The sequence below is a fragment of the Nomascus leucogenys genome, chromosome 19 (assembly GCF_006542625.1).
Source record: "Nomascus leucogenys isolate Asia chromosome 19, Asia_NLE_v1, whole genome shotgun sequence".
In the NCBI taxonomy this organism is placed as follows: domain Eukaryota; kingdom Metazoa; phylum Chordata; class Mammalia; order Primates; family Hylobatidae; genus Nomascus; species Nomascus leucogenys.
This window is the reverse complement of record NC_044399.1, coordinates 67560694-67580563: the sequence shown is the minus strand read 5'-3', so window position 1 is coordinate 67580563 and position 19870 is coordinate 67560694. Positions and strand designations below refer to the sequence as shown.

The window sequence follows — 19870 nt, the reverse complement described above, 5'->3', positions numbered from 1 at the left end:
AGTCCAATTAAGCCTCTTTCTTTTGTAAATTGCCCTCTCTCGGGTATGTCTTTATCAGCAGCATGTAAACAGACTAATACACAGCTCCTGGCACATCATAGGTCCTCTGTCAACTCCTGGCTGAATGGATGAGTTGTCTGCTAGCTTCAGCAGGAGCCGCCAACCTGCTGTGGGCGGCCCTGGGTCCGGATCCCAGCCATGTCCAGATTTTTTAAGTCCAGATGTTTTGTCTGGCGCCACTCGGATCTCTCCTTCCTGAGTCATGGGACAAGAAACTCCTGGCTGGGGGCAGTGGCTATGAGCAATGGTCTCCTTCTCCTCCTGTCAGCAGTGAGAGGCCTCTCATGGAATTTGGGTCATGGCGGTGGGGGTGGGGAATCATATTCATTAAGATAAGTTGGACTCTTAGCAGGAGTTGAAGGACGAGAGGTGTCTGCTGGGTCTGAGTGCCAGCTGGTTCAACAGCGAGGGAAGAAAGAGATATAGCCTGCATCTTAGAATCTTAGCAGCATTGTCTCTTTCGTGGGAAAAAGACAAGTGAGGATAAGTACAGAAGAGGGGAAAGTGCCTACTGGCATTCTTAGATAGCTTATTTTGGGCGGGGCTGGAGGGCGTTTGTAGCCATCGTGTGGTTTTGTCTACACAATGATCCAATGGGAAGGCATGACCAGCTGAAATTTAAAAGTGAGAAATAGACTCAGTGCAGTCTAGTGAGCCCTCGTCATGGAATTCCTTGTCTCTTTCCACACTGTTTCTTCTGGGACTAGGAACTTGACCTAGTAGTGGGAGGGATAAGAAACACCCCTCTTGACTCTCAGTTCACGCAGTCTGGGTGGGGCTGGTTCCACCCAAAGCTTCAGAGGTGGGCTCATGAATCAGATCTGATTCATCAAAGTACCACATCTTCCTACCACCTCCTGACCAGGGGCACATGACCATGCTAGGCAATTAGAGCCAATGAGAATCAGCCCTAGGGTTTTGCTGGAACTATCTTTAGGCTCCTAAGATTTTAAGATATAGGTTAGAGGCCTGGCCATTTTGTCATCCTAAAGGGGTCACCTTCTTGGGAATAAAGTTAATTTAGAGGAAAGCAGAACTGAGAGAAGGAAAGAGAGAAAGAATTAAGAAATCATCTTAAAACCCAGATCTAACCATGAATCCATGGATCCAGTCAGCCTGAAAATTGATTACCCTTGGAATTTCCATTTAGGTAAACCAATACATTTTCCTTTTTTTTCCCCCTGGAAAGACTTGTAGCTGACTTTCTGTTACAGCTGAAGGAATTCTTATCATAGAGTATAGCAGTGAAGTTGAGACTTGGTCAGCATAGTTTACACCTGTCTTTCTGCCTTCCTTCCCTTCCCTGCACTGTGCAGTATGTAAATCCCTAGTCCTGAGAAGATTTCTCAATTTGCTACCTTGTATAAGCTTACCTAGTTGGACTTGTGGGCGGTTAGGAAGAGTGGGTGGCCCTACATATTCCAATATCTTTTTAAATTTTATTTATTTATTTATTTAGAGACAGAGTCTCACTCTGTCATCCAGGCTGGAGTGCAATGGCGCACTGTCTGTTCACTGCAACCTCTGCCTCCCAGGTTCAAGTGATTCTCCTGCCTCAGGCTCCCGAGTAGCTGGGACTACAGGCGTGTGCCTCCACACCCGGCTAACTTTTGTATTTTTAGTAGAGGTGCGGTTTCACCATGTTGGCCAGGCTGGTCTCGAACTCCTGACCTCAGGTTATCCACCTGCCTCGGCCTCCCAAAGTGCTGGGATTACAGGTGTGAGCCACTGCACCTGGCCTCCAAGTTTTTTATATACAGAGCTGCAGTTGTGTTTTTACTAGGATTTCACTGGGTCCATTCAATAATGTGCTGGTAAGTGTTTAACAAAGAAAGGAAAAAAACCTGTTCTGTAGTGTTTGCCAATTTCTGTGGTGCAAATATTCCAGCCATGGCTAATCCCAAGCTAAGAATGCAACAACACTGAATGCAGAGATGGAAAGAGGTACAAAGAGCACATGATTAGATAGTATTTTTACCACACAGATTTAATAGTTGTAGGTAACTGCAAGAGATTATAGATACAATGTAGTAAATAATTAAGAAATTGTAAGTTTTGACTATTTAGTACCTTTCTTATTAATATAATTTATTTAATTGTAAGTTGCATAATTTAATTTTGATAGCGTCTGTTTAACAGCTGGCTCACAAAATTCCTGAAAATTTTATAATTGGCTCTTCTGAGCTGGAATGAGCTAGTTCTAGGCCACCACTGATCTCACTTAGTGCCCAGGTAGAAATGATTGCTTCTTCAAGAGTTAGGAGTGTAAACTCTGGCTTGAATTAAAAAAGAGACCTGAAAGTAATCTTAAAAGCTTGATTTTGGTGAAGGTCAGTGCCAAGTTGAAGTGTGCAATGAAACTGAATACATTACTGTCTACTGAATGGAATTTATGACCTGAAGATATTCACAAACAGCTGTGAGATAGCACTCTTACTTTGCATGGTCAGCTGGTCCTACTCTGTAGAAGGGGCCATAAAGCAGTAAAATAGATGTGTAGGGCAGGAGTCCTGTATCAGGCAAATTGAACCTGCAGAAAACAGACAGCACTTCTGTATTAGTCTGTTCCCTCACTGTTACAAAGAACTACCTGAAACAAGGTAATTTATAAAGAGGTTTAGTTGGTTCATGTTTCTGCAGGCTGTACAGGTTCTGGGGAAGCCTCAGGAAACTTACAATCATGGCAGAAGGCAAGGGGAAGCAGGCAATGTCTTACATGGCTGGAGCAGGAGGAAAAGAGAGAAGTGGGAGGTGCTACCCACTTTTAAACAACCAGATCTCATGAGAACTCACTATCACAAGAACAGCAAGGGGGGAAAATCCACCCCCATGATCCAATCACCTCCCATCAGGCCCCTCCTCCAACATTGGGGATTACAATTTGACATGAGATTTGGGCGGGGACACAAATCCAAACCATGTCAACATCCAAATTAGCATAATATGAAGAGTGTTTGAGGAACAGACTCTCTACAAAGGTGTGGGCAGGTATAGAAAATCCACAGAGATAGAGTAGAATTCCAGGTCTATTAACAGGGCTCCATTATCTTCCCTAGGCCTGCAAGGAGGTACAAGCTGGGGGTAAGAGGGACTCGGTTACCAGAATCTGGAGACAGAAGGGTTGGGGGACTGGGATACCTGACATGGAATGGGATTTTGGACTACAGGGAGAGACACGGGGAATAAACACTGCTCTTAATCTCCTCCTTCCCTCTGCTCTTCTAGCCCAGCTCCCCATTGGGCAGGCCCACCCAAAGACCAGGGCAAAGGATCCCATTGATGTCAACCTCTTGGGACATTGAGCACGTTGGAGAAAGGTTGAAAGGTTCTCAAGGGTCAAATTGCACCTTGAGTATCCTGCCATGGAGTGCACATCCTGTCCTTTGTGTTGGGCTAGAAAAAGGGCCAGGGAACCTTGCTTTCGGGATTGCTATGGGCCACCTTCATCCCAGAAACATTTAGGGTCTGGTCACCTGTTCCTGCGAAGGGCAGGAGGCTATTTGTGTAGGTATACTGCTTCTCCCCTGGGACCAACGCTTCTCTTCCAGCCTGGCATGAGCAGCACGAGGTTTGGGGAGAGACCCTTGGCCATGCCATACTCTTTACTGCCAAGGCTATCACTAGGGACCACTCTTTGTCTGTCCAGTGAGTCTTAGCCCTCCATCTCAAGATTCTGCAAGGTCCTTTTCTGTGGATACTCAGTTGGGGAAGCCCTGGTCTGGGAGCCAAAAGACCTGGGATATCTGATTCTGATGCTATATCTTGAGGGGTTACCAGATCATGTCACTAATCTGGACTTTTGTCATTTGCAAAACCAGTGGGCTGTTCCAGATGAACATGATTCCAAGTGACACCTCTGACTCTGAAGAGCGAATCCAAGATTTTATGAGTTTCATCATCTCTAGGTCATTTGTGTAATGAAAAGCATGCCTTTCCACAGCCAGGAGGTGGCAGCAAAGCTCTGTTTTGAAGGGGGCGTTAGGCCAGGGTAGGAACTGCTCTCCAACTCCCTAGAGCTGAAAGTTCAGGTTTGGAGGCTCGGTTTTACTCCTGAATAACAACAACAACAACAGCATTATTATTTTCATTATTGTTAGTGAAACAGAAGCAACAATACCATCTTCAATTTGGGCAATGCTGCATAGTTGAGGAAACATTTTTGTGCATCGCATGGGAACCTTTTAACAGCTGCGTCCTGTGGGTAGGTAATGCCAGGACTTTTAGCCCCACGTTGAGGCTCAGGAACATTTCTTGACTTGCCCAAGACCCTCTGGAAAGTATTGACGTGCCAGGATAGGAACCCAAGCTTTCTTGCTTTTGTTCTTGTTCTGTTCACTCCCTATCTTATGGTGTGGAAGACCCAAGGCAAGGTCCCCTCTACCTCCTTTTCCATTTTGCAAGACAGTAGGAGGGTCCAGAGGTACCCAGCTCAGCCTGAGGGCTTAAGACTGGTTTCCGGCTGCCAGATGAAATTTGACATATTCATGCTGGGAAAGAAAACTCAGCACACAAACCTCAGCTTCACTCTCTTCTCTTTCTTCTAGTCCCCAGAAAAGAAAAAAGATATGTATCTTTAGTTACTTACCATCAGGGTGGACCTGGTGTCTCTCTTATTCATTCGTTAATTCATTCCTTCAATAATCAGAGTTCTGATGAAGCGTAAGACACTGTTATGTACTGTGAAGGACATAGGAAGGTTTTTTCTCTTCTGACTCAGAGATGTGTGGGTCAGGAGCTGGGATATGGGAGCCAAGTAAGTGCACAGCTTCTTGGGGGTATCTTAATCCTAGAGAGCCCCCACTGAACTGGGAGTTCTTGAGAAGATGGAATTCAGATTTGGTTTTGTTGGCATGTCAGGGAGAAGTGAGTCCACAGGATTTAAAAAATGACCCCCAACTCCATATGTTAACTTCTCAAACCAGAGAAAACCCCTTAGAGACACAGCCAAAACCCCAGACTGTTGTCCAACCGAATCCCTGTCTTGTACTCCACCTACCTCCTGGGGCCAGGTCTCAACCCTCTGCATCATGATAACAGGTTATCAGAGTGCTTACTGTGTGCCCCACTCTAGACCACCTGTGCTTCTTGCATATTCTTATTTCCTTCTTAAAACAACCCTATAAAGTAAACTGTTACACTCTATTTCACATCTGGGGAAACAGAGGCTTAAAGTCATGAAGTAACTTGCCCAGGGTCTCAAAGCCAGTGAGTGGTAGCAGAATTGGGACCCCGACAGGTTGGGACTCAGGATCCTGACCACCTGTCCTTGCAGAGGGAAAACCCACCAATGTGAGACTGAAGAGCTGCAATCTCATCTCCTCCTCAAACATTGGGCAAGTCATAACTTGTCTGCATCACCTCCAGAAAATGAGAGTATTACACCTGCTTGGTCTTCTAACAGGCTTGTTGGGAGGATGGAATGGAAAAGAGAAAAATGGGCGTGTGACCACTTAGCATCATACAATGTTGTTCTGTGTGTTTGAAATAATATTATTCTCCTTCCTGACCTTGGATTTTTTTGACTGTGAAGACGAGGCAATTATAAAGATCATTTCAATGGACTCTTTCAGCAATGATGATGGTGATGGTGATGATGGTGATCTTGAGAAGGTGGTGGTGATGATGATGATGGTGATGGTGGTGGTGATGATGATGATGGTGATGGTGGTGGTCATGATGATGGTATGATCTTGAGAAGATGATGGTGATGGTGATGATGATGATGGTGATGATGGTGATCTTGAGAAGGTGGTGGTGATGATGATGATGGTGATGGTGGTGATGATGATGGTGATGGTGGTGATGGTGATGGTGGTGATGGTGATGGTGATGGTGGTGATGGTGATGGTGATGGTGGTGATGGTGATGGTGATGGTGGTGATGGTGATGGTGGTGATGATGATGATGATGGTGATGGTGGTGATGGTGATGGCGATGGTGGTGGTGATTTTAATAGTGATGAAGGTGATGACGGTGATCATGATGATGATGGTGATGATGATGATGATGATGGTGATGATGATAGCCATAATAATGGTAGTGGTGAAGTTAGAGGAAGGTGACCTCAGAATCATTTTCTGCTACCACCACTGCTGCCAATCCTCTTCAATTTCCAACCCCACTGTGTCAAAGGCATTTGGGACGGGCTGATGATGAGATGAAAAGGAGAATCTAGAAGGCCAGAGAGAAGGAATAATCTAAGATGTTAGAGAATAGTGTACTTATCTCAGTTCCTGGTACATAGTAAGCCAGTACTTACTATCAGGTAATAGAAGCTATGAATTTTTAAAACAGTTTTATTAAGATGTAATCATACACCATACAATTTATCCGTTTAAAGTGTAAAATTCAATGGCTTTTAATATATTCACAGTTATACTGCCACCACCACAATCAATTTTAGAACATCCATTATCCCAAAAGAAACCATGTGCCTCTTGCTGTCACCCCAACCTCCTCATCCCTCCTGGCAAAGCTATGATTTTTATTGTTATCTACACCTTACAGAATAAGGAAATTGAGACTAAGCAATGAGAATAACTTGCCCATGGCCACACAGTTGGTATGTGACAGCACTGGGATTCCATCTAGCTTTGCCAGAACCTAAAGCCTGTGCTTCTGTCCACACAGGTCAGTTTGACCAATGAGGAAACTCAGGTTCAGAGAATATATGTGATCAACCCAAGGCCACACAGCTACAGCTATTAAGTGGTCAGGATGAGGCTCACATTTAGTCTTGGCTCCTAATCCACCCATAAGGGTCCTTATTCCATTTTACTCTGCCCCTTCAGGGTAAGCAAATCAACATAATCAGAATGGATGAGATCCTTAAGATCCAAGAGAGAGATGTGAAACTAGCAGTAGTTTTCTTTCCCATTGGGGAGGGACAATGGTGCCTGGGTCCAGTCTCATCCTGGACTTGGAAAATTAACATCTCTTTGGACCCAGCTGCTCCCTTTCCCTTTTGGCCCTGAACACCCTGAGGAGGCTCCATGCAGGTGGGGAGGAGTTACCCTAGCTGGAAGGAGGAGCAAGTGGTACCTGAGCCCCTATCCAACCTTTTCTAAAGCATCTGTCTTCCTAGGAGCGAATGAGTTTGACAGTACCTACTACCTTCTCAGATGTTAAGGGGAACTGTGGGTGGGCATGAGAGAATTGTACGACAAGGCCTCTAAAAGGGATGGGATGGAAAAGCAGAGTTGCTTGGCGGCCTGCAAGTCTAGGATCTCCAGGGTGTAATTTCCACTCTGCCCTAGACAACTACAGTCAGAGTGCTTAATCCATCTGGGCCCCAGTGTCCCTATCTGTAAATTCAGAGAGAAAATGGGGAAGTGATTTTGCAAGAATTATGAGTTCCTAGGAGGAAAATGTACTACAGTTATCTGAAAGAATCTTTATTTTCTTTCCTTCCTTCTCTTCTTCCTTCCCTCCTTCCCCTCCTTCCTTCCTTCCTTTTGGATGTTTTCAGCTTTATTGAAGTATAATTGACAAAAGGAATTGTATATATTTAAGGTACACAAATTGATGTTTTAATACATGCATACATTATTAACTACAGATAGGCCTGGTGCTGTAGATCTCCAGAATGTATTCATCTTGTATAACCGAAAATGTGTACCCTTTGACAAACATCTTCCCATTTCCTCCTACTCCCAGCCTCTGGCAACCATTATTCTACTCTTTGCCTCTATGAGTTTGACTATCTTAGATTCCACAAAGAAGTGAGGTCATGCAGTGTTTGTCTTTCTGCATCTGGCTTATTTCACTTAGCATAATGTCCCCCAAGTTCACCTATGTTGTCACAAATTGCAGGATTTCCTTCTTTTTTATGGCCCAATAGTATTCCCAATAGTATATGAATATATATATTCAAATTTGCGTATATATGTACCTTTGCATATATATGCACATTGTGGTGATATATACATATATACGAGATATATACATATATATACGTATATACACATTTTCTTTATCCATTTATCCATTGATGGACATTTAGTTTGTTTCCACATTGTGGCTATTGTGAACAGTGATGCAATAAGCATCGAAGTGTAGATATCTCTTCAGGATCCTGATTCAATTTCCTTTGGATATATGCCCAGTAGTGGGATGGCTGGATCATATGGTAGTTCCATTTTTAAGTTTTTGAAAAACTGCTATTAGGTTGTACCAATCTGCATTCCCACCAACAGTGCACAAGGGTTCCCTTTTCTCCACGTCCTCACCAACACTTTTGTCTTTCTGATAATAGCTATTCTGAGAGATGTACGGTGATATAGGGCCTTTATTTTTTTATTTTTTTATTTTTTTGAGACGGAGTCTTGCTCTGTCGCCCAGGCTGGAGTGCAGTGGCGCAATCTCGGCTCACTGCAAGCTCCGCCTCCCAGGTTCACGCCATTCTCCTGCCTCAGCCTCTCCGAGTAGCTGGGACTACAGGTGCCCGCCACCACGCCCGGCTAACTTTTTGTATTTTTTAGTAGAGACGGGGTTTCACCGTGGTCTCGATCTCCTGACCTCGTGATCCGCCCGCCTCGGCCTCCCAAAGTGCTGGGATTACAAGCGTGAGCCACCGCGCCGGGCCAGGGCCTTTATTTTTAAATGTTTCTGGAAGCTAGTGATTTACCTGGCCATGGGTTGGATTTCCATGTTTTCTACTTGGAGCAAAGATCCTCCACTTTCACATTCCTTATTTTATATTTACAACAGAGCAGCAAGAGTCTAAATATCAGCTTCATAGAAGAGGAATGGACCATGATAATAAACACAGAAGAGCCAGGAATCTGAGTATTTAGGAGAATTTATTTCTCACACATTTTCCCTCCACTCTCTCGGAGGTGTCCCATGGCAACGAGCATCAGGGGAGCCTCATTCTTCCATCTTCTGTGGGAGAAAAAATAATTGTACATAGGAAATGAGTCACCTAAATGGGAGACTGAACATCATCTTGAAGTGAAGCAGCTGGAAAATCTGGAACTTCAGAGGAATATTAAGGAATGGCATTGTTTCCCTTTGCACATTGTAAAAGCAAACCAATCTAGCTACTGGCGACAGGACAAACGCCCTGCAAATCAGGGGCTTCATGGGCAGCATCTGTAGCAACAGGGTGAGACAGGGATGACAGTGTCATGCCTCACTGCTCATTCTCTCCAGAGCCTGGAACTACAGGAGTCTTTGCTAAAACAGTAGCATTTGGGAGTGTGCAACCAGCAGCAGGAAGGAGAGGGTCAACAGTCATCTTCTAAGCTCTCCCTGGGTGGTCCATGGGACTTCCCCGGGGCTTGGGATTTCTTGGGAAGAAGCCATACTCAGGTACTTGCTCTTACCTGGCCCCCTACATCTCAGGTACCTGCTCTTACCTGGTCCCCACATCTCAGGTACCTGCCCTTATCTGGCCTCCCACACTCAGGCATTCGCTCTTACCTGGCCCCCATATTCAATATCTGTTCTTAGCTGGCCCCTACATCTCAGGTACCTGCTCTTACCTGGCTGCCCACGTCTCGGCTCTTGGCCCTCAGCTTGTTGACCTGGGACTCAGCGATGTCCGCCCTCTCCGCGGCCTCCTCTAGCTCATGCTGGACTCTCCGGCATCTGGACAGCTGCGTGTTGGCCTGCTCCTCCTGCACAGGAGACAGAGGGGGTATGAGGCTGTAGAGCCCCTCAGTCTGCTTATGAGGTGCCCTGTTTCTGAAAGCCTCTGAGGAGTTAAGCAACCAGGGCCCTGGATTCCCTGATGACAGAGAGGGCAGGTAGGCTTTCTCCAGAGTGTGAGGACAAGGCTCCCAGCTCACGACCATGTGTACTGCCTCGGATCACCTTGCAGGTGCTACTGTCCCTTCTAGGACCTCCACATGTTCCCTTGCACCTCTTCTATATGGTATCTGTTCCATAGAGATCTTTGGGGGAGACCTAAGTCCAGAGCTCTCCCAAGGCACCTGAAGGTATAGAGACCAATGGCCCAAGTCTCCCTCGTCCTGTGCCTCTGCCTACCACCATCTGTCTAACGCCAGGCCACTGTACTGGTCTATTTGGGGGAATGTCAAGGATTCCTGACTAAGGTGTCCTCCTGGGCACGCTCTAGCCTGCCGATCCTGCTGGGACTGTACTCATCCCATGTGCATGAATTGCTGTCAGTATTGAACCAGTTCAAATCTGCTTCCCTGAGGTCAGGATTGAACCAACCAGGCTCCAGGGAAGGGAGGAAAAAGAGCAATGGGAGAAGCTCAGTCATTTGTCCAGAGCAGACTCCCCTAAATTTTGGTCCTCAGAACAGTAGCCCCGAGGGATGCTCTGCATACAGTAAGAAGGTTCCAAAGTCAATGAAGTGTGAGAAATGGTATATTCTGGAACCCCTCTTCCACTCTGTAGAGTTGATAACATATCAAACTCTACAACATCTACAAAATCTGAGATATCCTTGAAATAAAGCAACCAGTGTAACTTTGTTTAACTCAGATTTTCCCAAACTATTTCTTTTCTATAAAAGAATAAGCTCCTCCCCACGGCAGCCCCCGCTTCCTGCTATTAACATCCCTCAGAACCAGTGTCCTCAGAAGACACTTTGGGAAACACTGATTTCAGCCCATTCCATTTCTTTCCTATTGATTTCACCTATTTGATCAAAGGGTGGATCAAAAAGGATGGGATGGAGTAGAGGGAGTTAGGGAGGGCTGAGGAAGGCTGGAGATGCCTAGGAGGGTGGGCTGTGGTGGGATGGTGGGAATTAGGATGAGGTATCTCAGGTCAGGTCATGGGAGCAGGAAGGGCTTTGAGGGTAGGCTGGGGTGGTTTGAGAGAGTCAGGGTGATCCAACACTAGTAGGGTAGGCTAACATGCTTTAGGGGGTGTCAAGTGAGTCACGGTGGGCAGGATGAAGGGGATGGAGGGGGCTGGCCAAGCAGGGTGAGGCAAGAGGGCACAGAGATGGTGAAGGCCGGGAAGGGTTAACATGGACCAGGAGAGGAAGAGGGCAGGTGTCTCTGTGTTTATAGCCTGCAAATGCAAACTCAGGCCTGAGGCTCAGGGGACTTTACCCACCAGGATGGCAGGGATACCCAGGATGCCCCAGGGACTGTCTGTCTGTAGGCACTGCCGGGGACCTCCTGTGCTCACCGCCTCCTCAGCCTGCCTCTTGTAAGACTTCACTTTCGCCTGCAGCTTGTCCACCAGGTCCTGGAGCCTGAGGATATTCTTGCGGTCCTCCTCAGCCTGCAGACAGAGTACACATGGCAGGGGCCCGCAAACCTATGGCCACTTCTGATGGGGCTTGGTCCATACAGCATTCACTGAGGAGGTTTTTGGGACCTCTACCTGGTAAGTCATCTCCTTGACTTTGCGTTCGTACTTGTGGGCTCCCTTCAGGGCTTCAGCTCCCCTCTTCTGTTCCACATCAAGCTCATTTTCCAGCTCCCGCACCTGGGTAGGAGGAAAGGAACACGGAATTCAACTCTCCTCTCCCAGACTTCTCTCATGGACTCATGGGCCAATCATTCTAGAGTGAACTCAAGATCCCCTAATGGTCATTAAAAAGTCAGGAAAACAACAGATGCTGGAGACGATGTGGAGAAATAGGAACACTTTTACACCGTTGGTGGGAGTATAACTTAGTTCAACCATTGTGGAAGACAGTGTGGCGATTCCTCAAGGATGTAGAACTAGAAATACCATTTGACCCAGCAATCCTATTATTGGGTATATTCCCAAAGGATTATAAATCATTCTATAAAGACACATGCACATGTATGTTTACTGAGGCACCGTTCACAATAGCAAAGTCTTGGAACCAACCCAAATGCCCATCAATGATAGACTGGATAAAGAAAATATGGCACATATACACCATGGAATACTATGCAGCCATAAAAAAGGATGAGTTCATGTCCTCTGCAGGGACATGGATGAAGCTGGAAACCATCATTCTCAGTAAACTAACACAGGAACAGAAAACCAAACACCACATATTCTCACTCATAAGTGGGAGTTGAACAATGAGAACACATGGACACAGGAAGGGGAACATCACACACCGGGACCTGTCAGGGGGCAGGGGGCTAGGGAAGGGATAGCATTAGGAGTAATACCTAATGTAAATGATGGGTTGATGGGTGCAGCAAACCAACATAGCAAGTTTATACCTATGTAACAAACCTGCACATTCTGCACATGTACCCCAGAACTTAAAGTAAAAGAAAAAAAAAAAGATCCCCTAGTGGGATTTTTGCCAAGATATCTCCTCCTAGGTCTCAGGAGCCACATTTTATTGACAATGCAGGTGCTTTGAGCAAGTGAGAATAAGATGCCTTCATTGGGCAGAGGCAGCCTCAGGTGCACAGAGCATAGCTGATGGGTCAGGCTTTGCTTAGATGCCCCCTTTTGTGGAGCCAGGTCATTTGGCAAGCGCAGCAAAAGCTAACCTGACTTGTCCTTGCAGGTGAAACCTGCCCAACTGTTCATGGTGGCCCTGATTACAGATCAAGTAAGGCAGCAGGGATCATGAAGAGAACCTGGGCCAGGCTAGTAGTCAAAGCACTCTCCAGGCCCACTTGATAGACCCAAAGCAAGTCAGTCACCACCACTGAGCATGAGTTTCTGTATATTTAGGATGGAGATAATTTTTCCTGACCAGCCTCCCTCAAATGTGGAGATCAAATGAAAGTATGTGAAAGTATTGTTAGCATGACAAAGCACTACACAGGTGTTGTTAATTTCACAGTTGCTTCTGCCTTTTCTGAAGTCTTGAGGGGAAAGGGCAGCCACTGAGGACATAAGTCACCAACTGTGGTCCCAACTCCACAATCCAGAGACTCAAGCCGGGGAGGGGCAGCAGCCAGCTGCATGCTCCACTCCACTGGGAATCCCAGTGGCTGCAGAGCAGGGGCGACTTGGAGACTCACTAGATCAACCTTGAAAACTACCAATGGGACGGGATTACTCTGGCCACTGTTCCCAAAACCTCCCCACCCTACACCTCCTGGACCCAGGAAATGTCTCCATCAGGTTCTACAAAACATTTGTTTTCCTGGGAATTCTTTCTAGGCTTCTGTAAGGTTTATGGAAGTCACATAACTGGGCAGGGGATGGGAGGACAGTCAAGGTGCCTCAGCATGGGAGGGGGAGGGTGGCCGAGGGCTCCCTGCCAACCCAGGAATCAAAGTATGGCAGAAGGTGTCATGAGATCTAATCCTTTTCCCATAGGAGGGATCCGTGAGAAGAACAGGCCTAAACTCATTGTAATGGAATAGGACTGGGGATAATTGAAAATAAACATTAAAGAATTTTGGGGGAAGTTCTAACTTCCCTGGTGTTTACTTTTGTTATTCAAAAAGTCTATGGCCTTGTTGTTTTTAGCACCCCCCTAAAAAAAATCCTTTCACATTTAATGGGACCATGTGCCCGGCAGGGATATCCTCGGGTGGTTTGCATAAAGAATGACAGTATCTGGAGGCTTTCCTGCTGGGAAAAGTTGTCTCCTTCTCTTTTCCTCCTCCTCATCCTCCTTTCCTCCCACTCTTTCATTTCCTGTCTCCCTGGGACAAGAGACATTGGAACAGCCTCCTCCGCAGAGCCCTCCTCCAAAATGTCAACTGCTAGTGCAGCCCATTTTAAAATGATCGAAATAAACCACATGGGTCTAAAAGGAAAAGCAAGGGAGACAGGAAACAAAGGGAACAGTCAGCAAAGAAACTGAACAATAACTGCAGGATATGCTCCCAGATAAAGAAAGAGCAGGATGTCCAGGTGTCGGGGGGTTGAATTTTTCTGGTGCATCAACCTAAAAGAAGAAGCCGCGATTGCCCTCTTTTTTGGGGCTGGAGCAAGAGACATACCTGTGCCAGAATTGCAGCCTGCACTGACAGATGAGAAAAGCTGGGGAGGGAAGGAAACCTGAGATTGGGAGAAAACGGAAACTGCAGATTTTATGTAGGATGGGCCGTGTTGATCAAAGTGAAGCTTGGTCCAAAATGTAAATGCATCAAAATAAGTAATTTTATGACGGTAAAGTATATGTTAATAGCTTTTTCCATGTATGTGTGTGCATCTGAATCTACATAGCAAATGGAATGTGAACTTTAACACACATCATTATATTACATTTACTGAGGTGTGAGCATACCAAAATAGATGTGTGTGTATGTGTGTGTGTGTTGGGGCATAGGAACAGGTGAAACAGAAAGAGGTGAGAAATGAGGCTCACAGGGAATTTTTCAAGCAGTCCTGAAACTGAATTTGCAATCTATTCATTCAGTGGCCTTTTCCCACCATCTCAGTTTCTGGACTGTGGTTCTGTCCGAGGCTGTCACTTTCAGAGTAAGAGTCCTCTCAAAAACTCTACCCGGTTCTCCAGTTTCTGGATCTGCTTCTTCCCGCCCTTCAGCGCCAGCTGCTCAGCCTCATCTAGACGGTGCTGCAGGTCCTTCACCGTCTGCTCCAGGTTCTTCTTCATCCGCTCCAGGTGGGCGCTGGTGTCCTGTTCCTTCTTTAGCTCCTCAGCCATCATGGCAGCCTGGTTAAATTCACAGGACACATCAGAGGCCCTGTCCGCCCATCCCTACCCAGAGCTTGCAGAAGAGGCGAAGGCTGGGATCATGGTGCTGAGCCTCCCCTGTCTGACTGGGGCCAGTCATTGCTGATTCCCCACAGCCTCCCCTCCCACTTTGCCACTGCTGAGACTGTACCTCATTACATCTGTCTGGGAAGCCACCACTAACCGATTGTTGTCATAAGAGATGAAACATACTTGCCACGCCCTGGCTCAGAGGCCCCCCTTTCTCAGTTCCAAACCCCATCTCTGAAAAGGAAGAACAGAGCTCACATCCGTGATGGCCTTCTTGGCCTTCTCCTCTGCGTTCCTGGACTCCTGGATCGAGTTCTCCATCTCTGCCTGGCACTGAGCTATGTCAGCCTCCAGTTTTTTCTTGGTATTTATCAGGCTCGTGTTCTACAAGAAGAATTAGATATCAGGGCTGTGGGTTCTATTGGGGCGCTTAAAAAAATTGGAAGGGAGAGGGTTGGCTGGGGAAGGAAGTAAATTGTGATCCTGTTCCATTTCTTATTTTTCACATGGGTGACCTGCTGGGTACAGTACTGTACATTCTTTCTTTATTCTTAACTGAACAGAAAGTCCTGAAACAGACCCAAGAATTGTACATCAAAGAATTGAGTAAATGATAAAAGTAGAATTTCAAATATTTGAGGATGGATAGATTATTCAGTAAAAAGTGTTGGAACAAGGAAATGATGATAGACATACTATATAAAATGAAAAATAATTCAAATAATCAAAATATGCCATAAATAGAATTGTAAGGGTGATGACAAACTGGAAAACATTTGCAATGTATATTACAGAAGAAAATATTCCCTTTCTTAACATATAAATAAGGCAAATCAATCAAAAAAAGGGCAAAAACTACAAATGGGTAAAACATACTAGAGGAAATTCAAACGGCCAACAAATGTGATAAAATGTTCCACCTCATTAGCAATTAAAAAAAATACTAAAAACTCAGTGAGGTATGTTTCAGCAATAAAATTGGTGAAGATTTTTAAAATAAGAGCTAGAATATTTGAGAATTTATAGAAGAGAACTCTCACACATTTCCCCAGTGGAAATAAAAATTGGGACAACCTTGTTAAAGAACAATTTATAATATATTACAAATATCTTTGCTGTTTGGACCCTGAAATTTCATTTTTAGAAATTTATTTACTTCTAGAAACATTAAGATGATAGTAATCATGGAAGTATATGAAAATTTAGTTATGAGGAAGTTCATCAAAACAGTCTTTCTAAAAGTAAAATTTTTATTGAGAACAATCTAAAATAACCACGGAGGACTGATTAAATGAAAGTACTGTAATATACAAGTAGAACAGCCTATTTTTCTGTCATTAAAAATCATATAGAAGACTATCTAAAGATGTCGAGGTTGGGCACAGTGGCTCATGCCTGTAATCTCAGCACTTTGGGAGGCTGAGGCGGGCGGATCACCTGAAGCCAGGAGATCGAGACAATCCTGGCCAACATGGTGAAACCCCATCTCTACAAAAAATACAAAAATCAGCTGGGTGTGGTGACGTGCACCTGTAATCCCAGCAACTCAGGAGGCTGAGGCAGGAGAATCGCTTGAACCCAGGAGGCGGAGATTGCAGGGAACCGAGATCGCACCACTGCACTCCAGCCTGGCGACAAAACGAGACTCTGTCTCAAAAAAAAAAAAAAAAGATGTCAAAATATGTTCATGATTGTTAAATAAAAACAGAGGTTGCAAAAGAGTGCTCATATTTTTACTATAATATGTATTTATTTTTAATTAAAACTTTTTTTTTTTTTGTAGAGACAGGGTTTTGCCATGTTGCCCACGCTGGTCTCAAACTCCTGAGATCGAACAATCCCAAAGTCCTGGGATTAGAGGCAAAAATATAATATTTATATAATTCACAAGGGGCCTAAGAATGAGAGACCCCAGAATGTTAATAATATGCTTGACTTTTTTCTTCCATGTATTTGCTTGTTTTTTCTATTTTTTTAAACAAAGGAGTTTTTTTTAAGTTAAAAATGTATTGACATTCTGATTGTGAAAAACTCTAATATGGCTTTTAATTTATAATAGGAGTTACTTCCCAAAAATGTTAATCACAGCTGGATTGAAAGAGTCTTTGGGAAATGTGACAATGTTGTTTATATAAGTATACCACATTATAAGTCTACTGGAGATCCAAAGGGATTTGCGTTTGTGGAATTTGAAACAAAAGAACAAGCAGCAAAAGCAATTGAGGTAGGTCCAGATCCTGAAGTCAGAACAGGGAAGAGAAGCAGCTCTGAAGATGCAGAATCCCTGTAATTTCATTCTGTAGTATGCACCACAAGCAGGAACAAGTTAAAGCAAAATTCATTTTGCTGAAACAAAAACTGAGCTGTGTTGGTGGTTACAGCTGTCTGTGACTTGCCCATGTGACTACCAGGCTAATTTGTCATTCTAAACAAAGGAGTTTTAAAATCTTTTATAAAAATAATTATTTTGTGTTTTGTTGTTGTTGTTGTTTATTTGTTTGTTTTTTGGCAGGGTCTCCCTCTGTTGCCCAGGCTGGAGTGCAGTGGCATGATCATAGTTCATTGCAGCCTCAACTCCTGGGCTAAAGCAAACCTCCCACCTTGGCCTCCCAAAGTGCTGGGATTATAGGTGTGGCACTGAGCCGGGTCAAAAATAATTATTTTGAAATAAAATCTTAATATTCTAAGGTTTCCACTTAAATACTACTTCCAGGTGCCTTACGCAATAATTAATCCTTCCTTCGTTGCTCAATTTCCCCACAACGTGCAAGATGTTTAATGTTTGGATGAGAGAAAGCTCAGAAATCTGTCAATCAAGAGTCAGTTATTCCAAGAAGCAAGCTTAAAGAAAATTGGTCTTGACCACTACTCTGGGAGAAACCGGGTGCTCCTTCCCACGGCGTGGGCCCTGAGCGGAGGGATAGCGGAAGCAGCTGGGGGTGCAGGAGGCGTTAACTGCCCCAGGAGGCGTTAACTGCCCCAGGGTAGACCTTCAGCGGAGGAGTGAGGGCCGACGCACCTGGGAGTGCAGGAGCTGCACGCGGTCGCTGGCGTCCAGCAGCTCCTGCTCTGACAGCCTGCGGGTCCGCTCCGTCTGCTCCAGGGCCACCTTCATTTCCTCCAGCTCCTCCAGCAGGAGGCCATTCCTGCGCTCCACGATGGCCAGCTGCTCCTTGAGGTCCTCGTTACTCCTCAGGGCGTCGTCCAGGTGCAGCTGGGAGTCCTGCAGGGGAGACCCGGAGTGAGGCCAGAGCCGCCTGGCAGGCTGGGGCCCGTCCAGGTACGCAGAGACGGCCACCGTGCTCACCTTGAGCTGGCCCTGGACCGTGCGCAGGTGCTTCTGGGTTTCTGCCACCTGGCGGTTGGAGTGGCCCAGCTGAATCTCCATCTCATTGAGATCTCCCTCCATCTTCTTCTTTAGCCTCAGGGCGTCGTTCCGGCTGCGGATTTCAGCATCCAGCACGCTCTGCAGGGCCTCTGCTGCCCGCTGGCTGTTTCTTTTTAGCTGCTCGATTTCTTCATCCTTCTCAATGACCTTGCGGTCTAGCTCGGATTTCACCTGGCTCAGCTCTAGCTGCACGCGCAAGATCTTGCTCTCCTCGTGTTCCAAGGAACCCTGATGAAAGCAAAGGAGTGATTGAGAGTGCCGTGGACAGCCACCTTCCTGAATGGGTATTTTCATCCCCATACGATCAAATGGGTATTCTTTTTTTTTAAAAAGAATTAGATTTAATTTTTTTTTTTTTTTTTTTTGGTAGAGACAGGGTCTGTCTATGTTGCTCAGGCTGGTCCTGAACTGCTGGGCTCAAGTGATCCTCCCTCCTTGGCCTCCTAAAGTGTTGGGATTACAGGTGTGAGCCATGGTGCCCAGCCCAAATAGGGCTTTTTTTTTTTTTTTTTTTTGACAGAGTCTCGCTCTGTTGCCCAGGCTGGAGTGCAGTGGCACAATCTTGGCTCACTGCAACCTCCACCCCCTGGGTTGAAGCGATCCTCCTGCCTCAGTCTCCCGAGTAGTTGGGATTACAGGTGCCTGCCACTGTGCCTGGCTAATTTTTGTATTTTTGGTAAAGACAGGGTTTCACCATGTTGCCTAGGCTGGTCTTGAACTCCTGACCTTCCAGGTGATCTGCCTGCCTCAGCCTCCCAAAATACTAGGATTACAGTTGTGAGCCACCACGCCTGGCTGTAAATAGGTATTCTTATACCCATTTTATAGATGAAGAGAACGATATTCAGAGAGGTCTGAGTATTTGGCTTGCTCCCAAATATCCCTAATAGTGATGAAACTGGGACTAAAACTTTGCATTGTTCATGAACAAATTATCTTATGACTTGAGATAGAGTATCTTTCTTAATTGGTGAAAATTTTATTGACGGTATCTCTTTTAATAGTGACCATAAATCAGGAGTCAATCTATTCTCTAAAATGACAGGGCAACTGCTCTGCTGTTATCCTGTGTCGGTTCGTATTTCCCTAGAAACCACCAGTTATCCTGGCCACCACTGATTACTGCATCAGGAGACTCTGGGTGTGTTTTGATTATACAGGATTCTTGATAGCCAAAGATGATTGTCTGTGCCTCTATGTTAAACATAACTGAGAGATTCTGCACTGCTCTCAGGATGTAATGTGATTGATTTTCTGCTTCCTGAGAGGAAGACATTGAAGAACATTAATGAACACATTTATTTATTTTCAAAGGGGAACTGTGCCAGAGGACACCCAGGAGATAAAGTAGCAGCCTGTGGATGTTTCAGCCCCTGGGATGGCTGAATGAACTCCCAGTGGAGACTCAGGGCCTCCTGGCAGGAAGAGCCCCATGGGGTGGTGAAGGGCAGCCTCTTTCAGTTCCCTGTCCTCCTGAATTTCCGAATGTCCTATCCCAGACACTTACCTCCACTTCTTCTAAGGCGACCTGCAGATCCAACTTTTCCTGCTCCACTAGCTTCTTGGTCTTTTCCACTTCCTGAAGATTCTTGCCAGTTTCTGCAATCTGCTCAGTTAAGTCGGAAATCTCTTCTGCAAAGGACAGGCTTGATTTAGGCTGTTTCAACAGGCTCCAGTTTATAGTATAGGCATTTGCCAGGCAATTCAGGGATGGGCGATTCATTCATGACATTTATACAGGAGAGAATACAGGGCAGCTGTTCAGATGAGGTGTTGGCAAGACAGGGATGTGTTGCCTCACCTGCACTAGGCAGACAGGAACCACAAGTAAAGAATAGAAACTTCAAACTTCAAAAGTACAGTATACA

General features: G+C 45.5%; 1 protein-coding gene across 1 annotated transcript in view; it reads right to left on the bottom strand.

The window, feature by feature from the left end:
* Positions 1 to 8842: 8842 nt before the first annotated feature.
* Positions 8843 to 19870, bottom strand: part of MYH13 (myosin heavy chain 13) — a 72459-nt gene continuing 61431 nt past the window's right edge. Inside the window, exons 33-41 of the mRNA XM_030800529.1 lie at positions 19510 to 19634; positions 17922 to 18230; positions 17634 to 17837; positions 14873 to 14998; positions 14393 to 14563; positions 11371 to 11475; positions 11173 to 11268; positions 9546 to 9680; positions 8843 to 8943 (exon numbers count right to left, since the gene is read on the bottom strand). Of these exons, the coding sequence (XP_030656389.1) occupies positions 8929 to 8943; positions 9546 to 9680; positions 11173 to 11268; positions 11371 to 11475; positions 14393 to 14563; positions 14873 to 14998; positions 17634 to 17837; positions 17922 to 18230; positions 19510 to 19634 (1286 nt within the window). The 3' untranslated portion in view covers positions 8843 to 8928. The remainder of the gene's footprint in view (positions 8944 to 9545; positions 9681 to 11172; positions 11269 to 11370; positions 11476 to 14392; positions 14564 to 14872; positions 14999 to 17633; positions 17838 to 17921; positions 18231 to 19509; positions 19635 to 19870) is intronic.